The sequence below is a fragment of the Anabas testudineus genome, chromosome 19 (genome assembly GCF_900324465.2).
Source record: "Anabas testudineus chromosome 19, fAnaTes1.2, whole genome shotgun sequence".
Classification (NCBI taxonomy): domain Eukaryota; kingdom Metazoa; phylum Chordata; class Actinopteri; order Anabantiformes; family Anabantidae; genus Anabas; species Anabas testudineus.
In genome coordinates, this window is record NC_046628.1 from 18463311 (window position 1) to 18478557 (window position 15247).

General features: G+C 39.6%; 1 protein-coding gene across 10 annotated transcripts in view; it reads right to left on the reverse strand.

Annotated features, from left to right (window-relative positions):
* Positions 1-15247, reverse strand: part of ebf3a (EBF transcription factor 3a) — a 39818-nt gene that overhangs the window by 10805 nt on the left and 13766 nt on the right. For 6 of the 10 annotated variants that reach the window (XM_026351491.1, XM_033326829.1, XM_026351489.1 and 3 more), the window contains 4 exons: positions 7346-7427; positions 4268-4385; positions 1187-1317; positions 957-1083 (listed from right to left, as the gene is read on the reverse strand). In XM_026351491.1, coding sequence (XP_026207276.1) covers positions 957-1083; positions 1187-1317; positions 4268-4385; positions 7346-7427 — 458 coding nt within the window. Of the gene's footprint in view, positions 1-956; positions 1084-1186; positions 1343-4265; positions 4386-7345; positions 7428-15247 lie in introns of all 10 variants that reach the window. The other 4 variants (XM_026351488.1, XM_033326828.1, XM_033326826.1 and 1 more) reach the window with 2 other exon arrangements.

A 15247-nucleotide genomic window follows, 5' to 3' on the forward strand; every position in this document is an offset into this window, starting at 1 on the left:
TCTGGTCTGTTTTCTCCCTCGTTGTTTCCTACCCTGCTCTGTTTCTGTTTGGATCTCCCTGTGTTTTCGACCTTTTGCCTGTCGGACTTATCTTAGGACTGCCTAACCGTGCATGACCTGGATTACCCTTGACCTCTGAGTTAGCCCTGTGGATTATTGTTTGGACTATATTCTTGTGGTGCTTGTGTGACACTTTTGTTACTGTCCTAAACTTTCTCCATGATCAGTGTTTTCCACATTTTAACAGGTTAATAAATTGAAGTTTGACCTCTGTATTTAGACAAAATGGGGATAGAGAGACACTGATATGCTGTGATTCTGTTATTGCTGTGTGCGTGTGTGTGTGTGCGCTCGTGTTCACACCGGAGACATTGGAGCGATCAATACTCTACGGTCGATCTTCATCAAAAGGGTGAGCCACAGCTGTGTGTTGAAGAATGTTGCTGTCCTACTGCTCAGTCCCAGCTTTTATATTAAACTGTATGATTTTCCATAGACATAACTTCTACGTCCATTTCCTCTCCTCTTTTTATAGAGGTGGAGGTGAAGGGGATAAAATGCTCCAAACCACTCAGGTGTGAAAGCAGCTGCCATATTAAAATTGAGGCCATGTGACTGATGACATCACACAGTGTGTGTGCATGTGTGTCAAACTGCACACAGGCCTTTAACATGAAGGTCTGTGCTTTTGAGGGTTAATGGGATCTAAATGTGTGTAATTACTCTGACAGTATGAACAGAAACACCCTCACTGACCGGCTCCACAAAGACTAAGAAATACTACGGACGAAGGGACGGAGCAGCGATAGAGAGCGTTACGGGATCAAGGTAAAAGAGTCTGAATGCAGGGAGCCACTGAAAGATGGGGGTGGGGTCGATGGGGAGGTCTGAGAGTGACCAGAAAATAGAGAAAAATGACTTCATAAAGGCACAGTGTTATTAATGACAGAGTCTACCTGTGTAGACAAAGCGTCCCGGTGCTCCTTTGCAGAACTGTTTGGATTTGTAAGACAGCGTGACCTCGACAACCCCGGGAATGTGGCGTGGAGGAGTCTGGACCCGGATTGCGTGAGGTGTGATCAACTGGGGGAGAGTGATTCAAGTAAAAAAATAAAAAAAAGTGCTACTATGTACTTTGTATACTGTATAAACACAGTCATACTGCATTGCTGGCTCAGTGAGTTACCTCGCTCCAAACCAGCATGGTGCCGAAGACGACCTGTAGGCCGTCAAAGAAGTTGTCTCCTATCAGGATGACGGTGGCTCCCCCCGTCGTCCAGCCCTCACTGGGACTGATGGCTTTAATACACGGAGTGGCTGCTGGACAAGACACACAGGGAGAGTCACAGGCTTGTGTTTTGTTAGTACTGTGGCCGTACTAATACCTCATATGTCAGTGACTGGAAAACTGCAGTTGTATAAGCAGCTTTGCCACGAACAGTGTTTGGTTGTTACGTAATGTCAACCAGCAGAGGAAATGAAGCTCTGTGCCTTTGTTGAAGTCTACTCCTGCTTTTATTCCCATGCTAACGTACACCACCACACAAAGACTTTAACATCATCTTATGGTTGCAACCACTATATATAAATATATATAGATATATATATATATATAGATATATATATATATATAGTGGTTGAGATGGTTTAAAAGAGACCATAGCCCATGATCTAAGTGCTGCAAATGTTAGAGAGATCTTCTCGTGCTGGTAGGACACCTGTCCACAGCCTGGAACCTGGTGCATACTTCTCAAAATGGTACACATCTGTCTTGATCCATTGTTTTACAGCACACAGGAGCAGCACCAGCCTCTTAAGATTGGAAAACATCTTGGACCCTTATTGATGATTTGACTTGTTGGTCCACATTACCCCTGAACCAGTGACTTCTCTACATCTGTCTTAAAAGTGGGAGGAAAGAGTAAAAGAGCAGCACCTGCCTCTTCCTCATTTTCACCTTATCGTTTTTTATGGCCCACTCTTCCTGGTTTGTTTCCCCCTACAGCATAGTAATGTCATGGTTTTTAGGTTGAGTGTCTAGGTTAAAGTGAAAAATTAGACAAAACTAAACCATATTTCTATTTCTGACTCTTTTCAGTAATTATACTGTATCCTGTCCAGGTTAACTTGCAGTCGTCTTTTGGGCTCCAAGCCCACTGTTCACTGTCATATTTCATCTTCCTTGAACTTCCTGAACCCATAAATAGGTCCTAAAGGTGTGAGGACTGGACACACTCTCTGTCCTGGGTAAAAATGTCCTCACAACAATGGTATAGAGAATTAAATCAATTCATACACGCACACACATACAGAGCGTGATTTAATTGGGTCGTGGCTTTTATCCGCTTTAGCTTAGCTCATGACCACACACGCACGCACACACGCACACACACACACACACACTCACACAGCCAGTAATGACTACTTCTCTCTCTTCTTTCAAGTGCGGCTGCAGATTAATTATAAAGTGAAATGAAAGTACTGTGTGTGTGTGTGTGTGTGTGTGTGTGTGTGTGTGTGTGTGTGTGGCAGAGCAGCTAATCTCATCACTGACGACTTCAGATGACATTACAGCACCTGACCTCTATTCCATTCTATTCTGTCCTATTCCTGAGCAGGCCATTGTACTGCTGTTGTACTAACAACTGTGTTTGTAAATCTTCTACTTCATTAAAGAACTGTAGAACTTTATTGTATGTGTGTTCTTATTATTCCTATTATCTTAATGATCTTATTTAACAGGGTTTAACCAGACTGAAACTCACTCTGTGTGAGTAATAACAGAAAAATGCAGATGAATGTGATATTGAGAAAATTATTAGAAAACATTTTTGAGATGGTATTTCTTATTTGTACAGTATGTGCCCATAACCCTAACTCTTTATGTATTCTCACCTCAGCAGTAAAGGATAACCCCACACATTTCTCATCATCATCATCATCATCATTCACAACTACAGTAGATCTGAAGTCAAGACAGGTAAAGTACCACTGCCTGAGCTGTAGTAAGGTTGAAACTTGTAAAGGTGTACAACTGAAAGGCATTATGTACTTTTATTATCTGAAATTTAAGCAATACAAATATTTGATCATATTTATTTCTAAAAGTCAAGAATGAAAGCTTTAAAAATATACAGTATATTAGTTGTTAAATTTAAGAGACCTTTCTCATTCTCTCTTTAATGAATTTACTGCTGCTCTTTAACAAAGATTCAAAGATGATCTTTTATGAGAAAACTTGAATCTATGAAGTAATCAATAAAATAATAAATTACTAAAATACTCGATAGCTGCAGCCCAGTCCATACATATCTAAATAATTCTGAGACACAGATGAACCTGTTGTCATTTACTTTTTTTTCTTTTTTTTTTTTTTTACAGTCAATCTTAAAACTACAGTTACTGGTTCTTCAGATGTTTTTCATGTTGGCTGCTTTAAAGACTGTAACTGTGTGATGGTAAATGTGAAAAAACAGAACCAAGAGAAGAAGCAGCAGAAACAGTAAAATGTGAGAGAGGGTTCAAACCCACGGGACTCTACTGCACTCTGATTGGGAGGGGTGGTTTCTATGGTTACTGTCTTTAATTAGGAGGGCAATTAAAGAGGTTGAATGGCCCACAAAAAGACACACACACACACTCACACACACACACACACACAGAGTCTTCTCTGGGGACAGTAAGGAGACTGGTCTTCCTACCCACAAGCCACTGGGGTGATTTCTCTTCAAAGACCAAATTACACTCCTCTCTCTGACTGTTCAGGTTCCCTGGTTTATTTATTTTAGGCATATTTATGAATATTTTTATTCTGTAGCTAAATATCAGACAAAATCTGTTCATTTTAAATTAGTAACTGACTATGTGATGAAATAAACCAGTGAGTGGCTTTCACACAGAAATACCATGTACATTTTTGGCATCAACTCTCTCAACAACGCTGACCTTTGAGGAACTGGAAACAATAGCAGAAGTAGAAATCCTATTAGCCACAGTATGTGTCATCATCCAGTTTAACAAAAGCCTGTTACTCTGGGGAGAGATGCAGCAAAATCTGACAGAAGCTCATAGGTATAATCTCAGATTAGTGTGTGAGAGTCATCTTTTTGTCTCCAAGATTCAATACACATTTGATTTTAATTTCTCCTTGATTTAATGTCTTGCAGTGATATCTTGAATTAAGTCCACCACAGGTGAAATGTGAACCTCATGGTTCTGTACTGGGTCCCCTTGTCTTTAAGCCACATTAAAACTCTTAACTTCATACCTTCAGATGGGTCAAGTCTCCGGGCTCGGCGTCCATGTTTGGAGTTGTTGTGAACAAACATGTTGTCAGAAACTGCGAGAACATGGCCGTCTACGTTCACTGTTGTTGACACCACCACCTGGAAACACAGAAAACTCGATTTATAATCTGCAAAAGACAAGAACGGTGCTTTGTTTAGTCTTCTCAAAACCAAATCTATACAAAACTCACCGCTCTGATAAAAAATAACAGATGACAGTAAAATAATCAGTTTCTCAGATTTGATCCTTTATATGTGCATGTAGTGAACTGCTGACAATATTTCTCCTAAATTCCAAATAAAACTATTGTTATTTAGAGCATAAATTTAAAGTAATCACCTCAATGATGCAATCACTGCTTTTATGTGTGTTAGCATGCTCTCCACCAGTTTTGATGTATACTGTATACCACTCCTTCTGCAAAAAATCTACGGTGATCACCTAAAAGCAGAATTAGATGTGCGGGCGTAGGACTTTAACAGACTCTGATCATGGAATGAGTGCTATTCTCATATAGATTCTATAGTAAAAATAAAAATAGTTTTCCAAGCCAAAAAAGGGTCTTAATAAATATTTTGCAAATGTGAAATGCTATAAAATTTACTTTACACTGATTTTGCACAAATTTTACTTACCATACCAAATCATGCTTCAAAACCTAATTTTGTATTTACTTTATTTAGGTTATCTTTGTGTATTATTCACATTTTTAAACTTTGACTAATATGCAAAAACATAAAAAATCAGAAAGGGGTGAAATACTTTTTCACAGCACTTAAATAAGTAAGGTTTAACTATGTTAATTATCATTTAGTATATTTTAATTTACACACTGGTTTAATTTGCTGCTACGTAATAAAAACGGTCACTGTGTTTTCTACTCTGGTCCCACCCCCTGTATGATATCACATCCTGTCTGACTGTGACAGACACTCAGCTGTGGTCATTCATCATCTTTAGCTGGTTGCTGTGGCGAGGTTGTTGCTGTTGATCCATGGTGATGGAGCAGAAGGTCACAAAGAGAACAAGTAGAGGTGTCCTGTCGCTAAGGTGACTAACCTGCACATCCTTCACCCTACTGTCACCAAGAGAACCACCGACAAGTCCAGAGGCTTTCACCTGACTTCACCTGTCCAACTTAAGGGATCTCTCCACACATGCTTTCTGTACCTTGCTCACCCCGTCTCCCTCCTCCTCCTATGCTGGTTTACCCGGACTTAACATCCTGTCAGCTTGCCCAGCACAGCGTGGAGACAGAGACACATGGAAACTGAGACAAAGAGGAGGAGGAGGAGGAGGAAGAGGATTCCCTCTAACATGTCCTTAATATCAGCAGGTCTGTGGATACATCCTCCACTCTGCTTCACAATGAAATATATACCATTGAACAGAGTTTTTTTCTGTTCTCTAGAATAAAGTGATTTGGGTGAATTTATTTTCAGTAGACTAATGAATCTGCTGATGTGTTTGGGCATGAAGCCTGAAAGTGTGCTAACAGTGTAGTGTAGAACACAGGACACAGCTTGTTTTCCCTTTCTAACTGATATTGATGCTGTTTTATCCCCAATCATATTTGTTTGCTAAACTTCACTAAGCAGTATTATTTAAAACATGACAGGGAAGGTCTAGGGCTGATAAAGTTTTGCTGTGCTGATTAGGAGATGGAGCAGATCCCTAATAATCCATCCCTGTGGTCCTGACAATAAATATTTTGCAAATGTTGAAATCATTGAGGTCACGTATCATGAATTAATACCGGAAAAACAACTGATATTCCATCATCTACTGTATTAATCTGTCTCAGCTGTGCTTTGTATTTAGCAATTCGAGTCGACATTTGCATGCTACTTGCTAAGCAAAGTGATTATTATACCTGCAAAAAAAAAGGTTAGCATTTTGCAGCGTTGTCTTTTATTATCTCATCATCGCTTTTCTTCTCCTTTCTTTGTCTCTCTATATTTTAAAGTTTATTTTATTTCTTTCCACATAATCACCATTTGCTTTAGTTTTGCAGTTTTAATGACTATATATTTCTTTCTTTCATTCATTTTCCCTTGTTCCTTCTCCCCCCCCCAACCCCCCTCCCCCACCCCAGTATTTTACGGTGTAACGGGATGACATGGCTGATCAATAATTAGAGGATCAATCACAGACTGGTTGTCACTGATAAGCTGTCAGCTGCTTTTTGTTATTAAGTGGTTGATGAATGAAGCCTCTTCAAATGAGAGTAGCACTCAGTGTCGAGTGTGTGACTCTTTTATCTCAGCAGTCTCTCTGTTAATCTGTGCCTTGTTAAGACACAACGGGTCAACAATCTCCCACTGAGAGAGAGTAGGACAGAAACATCTACACACAGAGGCACTGCATTTATCACAAGTCATGTTTGTGGATTAGAAAAAAGGGCTTGATGATGGATGCTACATGATGACTTGTTATGTAATCATCTTATATGATGTTACTGTTGAGAAAGATGAATGGAAACTAGAACATGAACCTTATTTGTTCATCAGTTAGTTTATGCAGGCAATAATAATATTTTTCAGCCCTTTTGGTTTTACTTCTGTTTGAATTGTGCTCACACTTTTTATATACGCACTATATATTGAATGTGTATTTATAGACAGCTGGACAGCTGAATAAGCTAAAATGCTGCTACTTTGGCTGGATTGTAGCACTTTTTTTAAACTTTTATTTTATAGCAGCATGTTGCCTCTTCAAAGACGTATACATATATATTTCCCATTGTTCTGTGAATTTAAAAAAATCACAGAAACTGCACACAAAGGATTTAAGTTAAATTGAGTTGTGATTTTGTAAAGAACCTGTTTGTTAAAGATGCAGCAGGACAATAGTGATGAACACAAAAGAGTTCAAACTGATTCTAAAAAATGAGAGACGGGGTAGACAGACAGACCGTTCCCTGTCGACCTCTCATATTATATCTGCAAAGCAATAAGCCTTGGGCGCCCTGTCGTAGTGCATTATGGGTACACCAGGTCCTTCAAAGCCATGTCCTGCCCTTTAGGGAAATGAATTCATCTATCTGTGTGTGTCTTACCTGGAACCTCCTCATGTCTCGTGGGTTTCCTGCATTTTTCAGACAGTTCTGGTTACACTTCAGGAAGAACTTCAGGAAGAACCTGCACATGCACAGACACAGGGGAAGTGTTAATTTCCTACAAAAACAGCAAAAAAGGCAGAGATAGACAAGCATGTTACAATATACAGTGATTTTTTATAGATGTTACATATGTGACATATATACAGTCACTGCACAAATAAGGATGACAGTATCAGTGAGGTAAACATCATCAACCAGACAGTTTATCTGATTTACATAAGACACAAAGTCACATAAAGAACGATACAAACAAAACAAAAGTTAAGGCTAAAAATAGTCTGAAATGTACTTCAATATAAAATAGTAACAAGCAGTACTTGTAATAATAGCATTATTTTAATTATGAAGAAACTAAACAGGTTCCTCAAGGTTCTGTTCTGTGTCTTTGTCCATATGTAGTTTCACATGAGCATAAATGGTAAATGTTCTGCACTGCTTTTCTACCTAGCTGGTACTCAAAGCGCTTTACACTGCATCTCATTCACCCATTCACACACACACTCACACACCGATGGCAGAGCTGCTATGCAGCTGACCTGACTCACCGTCATGCCATAAGAATGGCATTCTCCAATACGCAGATGATACAACTTTCTATACTGCTGAATTGGAAAAGTCAGCAGATATTCTGTAAGTTACGTAATTTTTGAAGAGGAAAGCTGACTTCGGTGCCCATGATTGTTTTAGTTAAACCTCTTTATATCACAGGTTATTATTCAGTTTGATATGGTTGTTAGGTCAGGAACCAAATAGACCATGTTTGTAAATTATTTTTTGCAATCTGTTAGACAACCTCAGACATGTGGAATGTCCATCCACTACCCAAACATTCACACCTCTCTACAGAAAAGGACACATTTTACTTGTTCTGACAATGTTGGTATTTGCCATCGTATGTGGTGCAGAAACATCCTAATATACATAATTAGTAGGAACACTAAGCAGGATCTAAGAGTAACTTTAGGAAAGGTGTTTCCAGCCAATACAGAAAAAGTAAACCCCAAGAAAAAGTAAAAATCCAACACTATGGTCAATCTACCCAAAAACTGGAACTTAAACTTCTGGGTCTTTCCATTGTAGTACACAGTCTTCCTCAGTAGATTGAGTTGTATTGATTCATTCTAACTTTGCCGTTTGATAGTGTGTTTGAGTGATTTCAACTGTTTCTGTTCATGTTTTAGATTCTGAACGGAACTCATACACCAAGGATATGACTGGCTGTATGTTAACTTGTATTACAATGGGTAAATACAGAGGTCTCTGTCATTCTGTCAGCTGGAACCCTGAACAGTCTCTCTCTCTCACTCCTGTCATCCTCTCAGGAGAGGAGGAGGATGAAGAAGAGACGACAAAGAACAGGGAGTGCAGCTGCATCCAGAGTTTAGATCTCAAGGCTACATACAAAATCTGCCTCATTTGGCTTGGATAAATTAGGTAGATAAATTCAAATAGTTAGATGCTTTTATCCAAGTGAGTTACAAAGCAAAATATCTAAGCTAAGGAGACGAACTTTAAAGTAAAGTGCTCTAGAACAAGCTGCTTTAGTTTCATGGGTATAAGTGCAAACATTTTTTTAAAGTACAGAGAATGTTGTGACAAGATTTTGAAAGGTGAGGCTGAGGCAGCTGAGTGTGCAGCAGTGGGTAGGTCGTTCTACCATCATGGAAAAACAGAGCTGAAAAGTTCAGCCTGGGATCTTTGGAGGTGAGGGTACCACAGTACGTTGTTCACTGGCAGAGCGCAGTGGACGAGAGGGATTGTAGACTTGGAAAGAGTTCAGATACCGGTGCTGTTTAATTGACCACTCTGTAGGTAAGAGTCAGGGCTTTGACCCTGATGGAGCTACAGGAAGCCAGTGCAGAGATCAATATGTCTACTGAAAGTGTATAAAGTGTGATCTTTACTGTTTATTAGCTGCTGTTTATGGTTATTTGCTATGACTCCTTCACTTCAACTCCTACACCCCCACCAGACTGTAACCCATCACAGTCTGGTGGGTGTAGGATAGGGTCTTGACAGAAACCCTATCAAGGCTGTGAATCACAACCAAGCCTCATTTGGTTTTTCAACTCATTTTAAGAAAAAGTCCAGACTCTGACACAAGCAGTGGGGGTGAGGGTGGGGGAGTGTGGAGTGTGAGGCTATGCAGCATCACAGCATCACAGTGGTTTCCATGGTAACAAGTTGTAAACACACACAAAGGACAAAAAAGACAGAACTCCCTCTCAGGCACTATTTTTGGTCTCGGAGGGTCTCTGCAGATTACCCAGCATTCTTTGCTGCTCGTCTCTAATGTGCCTGCAGAAGGACAAAGTGCTGACACCAACACACACAGTCTTTTTTTTTTTACCAGATGCTTTTGCAAAAAACCCTTTTCTACAAGAACATCAACAAAGAAGAACAATTCAGTGCATCTGATGAATCTGTCTAAAATCAATACACAAGTTTATTATTCTAACAAAAAATCACAGACATGTTTGAGATTATTGTGATTATTCATTTAATGTCTCTAGTATTTTTATCCAGTTAGGTAAGACCTCCTTACGCTTACCCTGCCTTTGCCTTGTACCTTGTACCTCACTTGTTAGGTCAAGCCCACTGTCCAGGTGATCCCCAAAATCTGGACCAGTTCATGCTCCGGTGAACTCAGTTTTAATGTTACCTCCATATGAAGTGGTTCAAATCAGAGTTGGACACTCATGGCTTAACATGAGGAAAACCTAAATAAAAGTCTGAATAAAAACAATGTTTAACTAATGTCCAACGTGCTGTGAACAAGAAGAATCTATGATCATCACAGATTAAATCAGACTGGCAGAGGCACAGAGAGAACATTTAAGTCTTATTGACACCCTGAACTTGAGTGTTTAACACAGCAGCAATACACTAACTTGACTCCACAATTATTATTTACAAAAGTGATGAGTAACACTGGAAAATAATTATATAATCATTAATAAATATTATACACAACTCACTAGTTCTGTCAATGAGAAGAACAAGGAAAGATAAAGTATATATATACATACATACATACATATATATATATATATATATATATATATATATATATATATATATATATACATATATGTGTGTATATATGTATATATGTATATGTCATTCACATGACATTCAAAGAACATTTAGAAACTTTTTCAAACTCATGCAATAATCAATCGCTAAAAAAAACAGTAACATGATCAATATTGTTTAAATAGATTAAAAAGATGATGGAATTTATAAAGTTTGAATCACATGGAATTAGATTCAAATAAAATTAAGTTTAGAAATAGCCTTCAATTAGGATTAGGATTAATGTAAGTATTAGTATTAATATTAGTGTATTAGTTGGTAGTAGTACTAGTATAGTATCTTCCATTCTTCCAGCAGCAGTAGGAAGTCGCTCTCGCTGATGTTTGTCTGAAGATAACCTCGGTCTATCAGCGTAACAGACCGAGACTGACTCCCGTTCAACTGCTGTCTTATCACCACGGTAACCGGCCAGCATCAGCAGCAGTCTCAGCTGATCATCATCTTATCTTCAGAGACACAGACTCACCTCCACCTCTCATTTCACTCTTTCCTTCTCTACTTGTTCTCCCCTTTCCTCCTCCCTTGTTTCCTCCCTCCTTCCCTCATTTTGTGTCTTCTTTCCATCTAGTTCCTCTTAATGAGAGTCAGCGATCAAGGTTGTAAATCTATACACAGGACAGATTAAGCTTTCAATTTGTTATATGATAAGGAGGGAAGACCTGACACACACTCAAACACACACACACACACACACACACACACACACACACACACACACACACACACACACACACACACTATTACTTCCCATATTTACGAGCAGGAAATTAGGACGAACTGTGAATTTATCTCCGGCAAGAATAAAAGTCACACACGCACTAAAACTGAAAACACACTCTGACACACACTGTGCTGGAGTTAATCTGCTCTATGAGGTAGAAAATGTAGTCACAGTGTGAGGAGAAATTATACTGAAGGTAATGTACTGCCACAGAGAGTGTGTGTGTGATTTACGTGCTGTTGGCAGCTCTGCCTGTTAATCTGATCTGAGTCATTTACACTGCTCGCGCTCTCTCAGGTTCATCTTTACTTTAAAGCAGCTGCTGTCTTTCAAATCACGTCTATTTTCACAGCGGCTGTCTTCTGTTTTTTTATTTTTAAATCAAGAGATTTGTGTATCAAATCAATTTTGTGTAACAAATTCAATTCTCAGACCTTTAATCATGTACTACCAGCTCTTTACTGTAGTAGTCCAGTAGTCCAGTTGGGTACTCCAAGTACCCAATCCAATTATTTCAGTGCAACTGCAAAAATTTACTATTTTACTAAACATCTTTATTGTTGTTTTTGATAGTTTACTTCTGTCTTTTAAGTGTTGTTAGTTCCATTAGTACTAAACATTAATTCTATTCTATTAGTTCTATTAATACTAACATAATAAAATATGCCACAACATAATGAAATTCTGGACATAGCAGGTCTTAGTATTTCATATTCAATGTCAGACCAAAAACAACATATCATTTTTTTTTTACCACACAATTATTTAGGTGGGCATTGCAAAGCCCTAGGTTTCCTCATCCATTTTGGTTTGAAAACTGGGAAGACAACGTAATGCAATCGAAAGCTTCAGAACAGCAACTGAGTGGACCTTACTGTAATACTCTTTTGCCAACTGCTGCTTTTGAGGTCAAGAAAGAACCAGACAATTTACTTTTTGTGGCAGAATTATTCACCCAGTGTTAAACTCTGATTTAACTGATCAGCACAGAGAATCTGGGATGAATCAGCTTCATATTTAGCCTCAAACTACAGGGAAATTTGGGAAAAACTGTAAAACCTTCAAACAACCTTTAAAACTATTAGTCCCCACAAATACAGCAATACACACAACTCACACACACTAGTTCCCACATGACTGATGTTAAAATTGAAACTAAAAACTAAAGCAAACACAAATACATTATGTCTGTTACAGCAAAAACAACTTGTATTTAATATGTAAATCAGCAAAACATTGTGCTGTCAGCGAATACATTTGAATACAAATTAGAGAAGTCAGACATAATTAATGCCAACTGTCAATTAGCAGCAGGGAGGTAATTGATTAATGAGCTGATACTGAAAGAGAAACTAAAGGAAAGAGAGGAGGAGGAGCAATCATCCACAAACATCAATCTCGTCAAGTCCATAATTAATAACGAGATATTGTCAGGTAAATACAGCAATTCAGAAAATGGTCCAGTTTTGAACAATAGACAGAAACCGACAGGAGCAAATTAACGAGGGACTTAAGGGATTTAAGTATAAACTGCTGCTCACACAGACTCATGACTTTAAACACTGTTTAGCCGTCAGTGAAAATCTGCATACTGTGAGTAAACACAAAACATCCATACATGTTTTGTACAGGGCCACTGAGGGGCGGGAGCCAATCCCAGGTGTCACTGGGACAGAGGTTAACCCCTCCACCACGGTACCCCACACACGGAAAAAGGAAAAAATAACAAATATGACATATGTGTCCAGAGAAGTGATTGCAAGATGTGGACTCAAACCGGACTCAAACTCCTTTACTGTATGTTAACTCTGACTGCTCTGAGAAATGCTGATGTTTAAAGTTAAATGATGTTTTATTTCATTCTCAGCTTAATGTTCATGTATTTGTTGCCTTGTGTTCCAACAACTGGTGTCAGATCATTGACAACGCGAAACACTGGACAGTGAGAGGGTAAATGCTTTAAGTTAAACCTTTAAAACCTTAAAAGCCCTCAGTCCGTCGTGCTCCATTACTCCTGTCTGCTGAGCTGCGTGTAGAATTCAACACACACACAGTATCATCGGTTCGTGATTAGCATGATGAATCCGTTCATCTTGACCTTTGAACTCTGCTGTAATTGGAGACTAGAGAAGCTGTCAGGCAGCAGTGTGTTCTGAACATGCTCTTGGCATGTTCCACGCTTTGTATGTTGGGTTTGTTTATCTCCAGCCCTCACTTTGTGTTCTGCTGTTTGATTTGTTGAGTGTCATGTTGAGTTATTGCTGCATGTTCTAATCATGTTCTCTACATGTTTTATAAACGTTTTGCATGTTGATTGTTGGGTTTAATTTGGGGAAAATCCACAATGAACTGTGTGGTTTGAAATAAACCACGACTAAACTTCAGAACAAAGGACAGAGTCTCTACCTGAGGATTTCAGAACCAAGGACAGAGTCTCTACCTGCTGGACTTCAGAACCAAGGACAGAGTCTCTACCTGAGCATTTCAGAACCAAGGACAGAGTCTCTACCTGCTGAACTTCAGAACCAAGGACAGAGTCTCTACCTGCTGGACTTCAGAACCAAGGACAGAGTCTCTACCTGCTGGATTTCAGAACCAAGGACAGAGTCTCTACCTGCTGAACTTCAGAACCAAAGACAGAGTCTCTACCTGCTGAACTTCAGAACCAAGGACAGAGTCTCTACCTGCTGGACTTCAGAACCAAGGACAGAGTCTCTACCTGCTGAACTTCAGAACCAAGGACAGAGTCTCTACTTTAGGATTTCAGAACCAAGGACAGAGTCTCTACCTGCTGGACTTCAGAACCAAGGACAGAGTCTCTACCTGCTGGACTTCAGAACCAAGGACAGAGTCTCTACCTGCTGGACTTCAGAACCAAGGACAGAGTCTCTACCTGCTGGACTTCAGAACCACGGACAGAGTCTCTACCTGAGGATTTCAGAACCAAGGACAGAGTCTCTACTTTAGGATTTCAGAACCAAGGACAGAGTCTCTACTTTAGGATTTCAGAACCAAGGACAGAGTCTCTACCTGCTGAACTTCATAACCAAGGACAGAGTCTCTACTTTAGGATTTCAGAACCAAGGACAGAGTCTCTACCTGAGGATTTCAGAACCAAGGACAGAGTCTCTACCTGCTGGACTTCAGAACCAGGGACAGAGTCTCTACCTGAGCATTTCAGAACCAAGGACAGAGTCTCTACCTGCTGGACTTCAGAACCACGGACAGAGTCTCTACCTGAGGATTTCAGAACCACGGACAGAGTCTCTACCTGCTGAACTTCATAACCAAGGACAGAGTCTCTACTTTAGGATTTCAGAACCAAGGACAGAGTCTCTACCTGAGGATTTCAGAACCAAGGACAGAGTCTCTACTTTAGGATTTCAGAACCAAGGACAGAGTCTCTACCTGCTGAACTTCATAACCAAGGACAGAGTCTCTACTTTAGGATTTCAGAACCAAGGACAGAGTCTCTACCTGAGGATTTCAGAACCAAGGACAGAGTCTCTACCTGCTGAACTTCATAACCAAGGACAGAGTCTCTACTTTAGGATTTCAGAACCAAGGACAGAGTCTCTACCTGAGGATTTCAGAACCAAGGACAGAGTCTCTACTTTAGGATTTCAGAACCAAGGACAGAGTCTCTACCTGAGGATTTCAGAACCAAGGACAGAGTCTCTACCTGCTGAACTTCATAACCAAGGACAGAGTCTCTACTTTAGGATTTCAGAACCAAGGACAGAGTCTCTACCTGAGGATTTCAGAACCAAGGACAGAGTCTCTACTTTAGGATTTCAGAACCAAGGACAGAGTCTCTACCTGAGGATTTCAGAACCAAGGACAGAGTCTCTACCTGCTGAACTTCATAACCAAGGACAGAGTCTCTACTTTAGGATTTCAGAACCAAGGACAGAGTCTCTACCTGAGGATTTCAGAACCAAGGACAGAGTCTCTACTTTAGGATTTCAGAACCAAGGACAGAGTCTCTACCTGCTGAACTTCATAACCAAGGACAGAGTCTC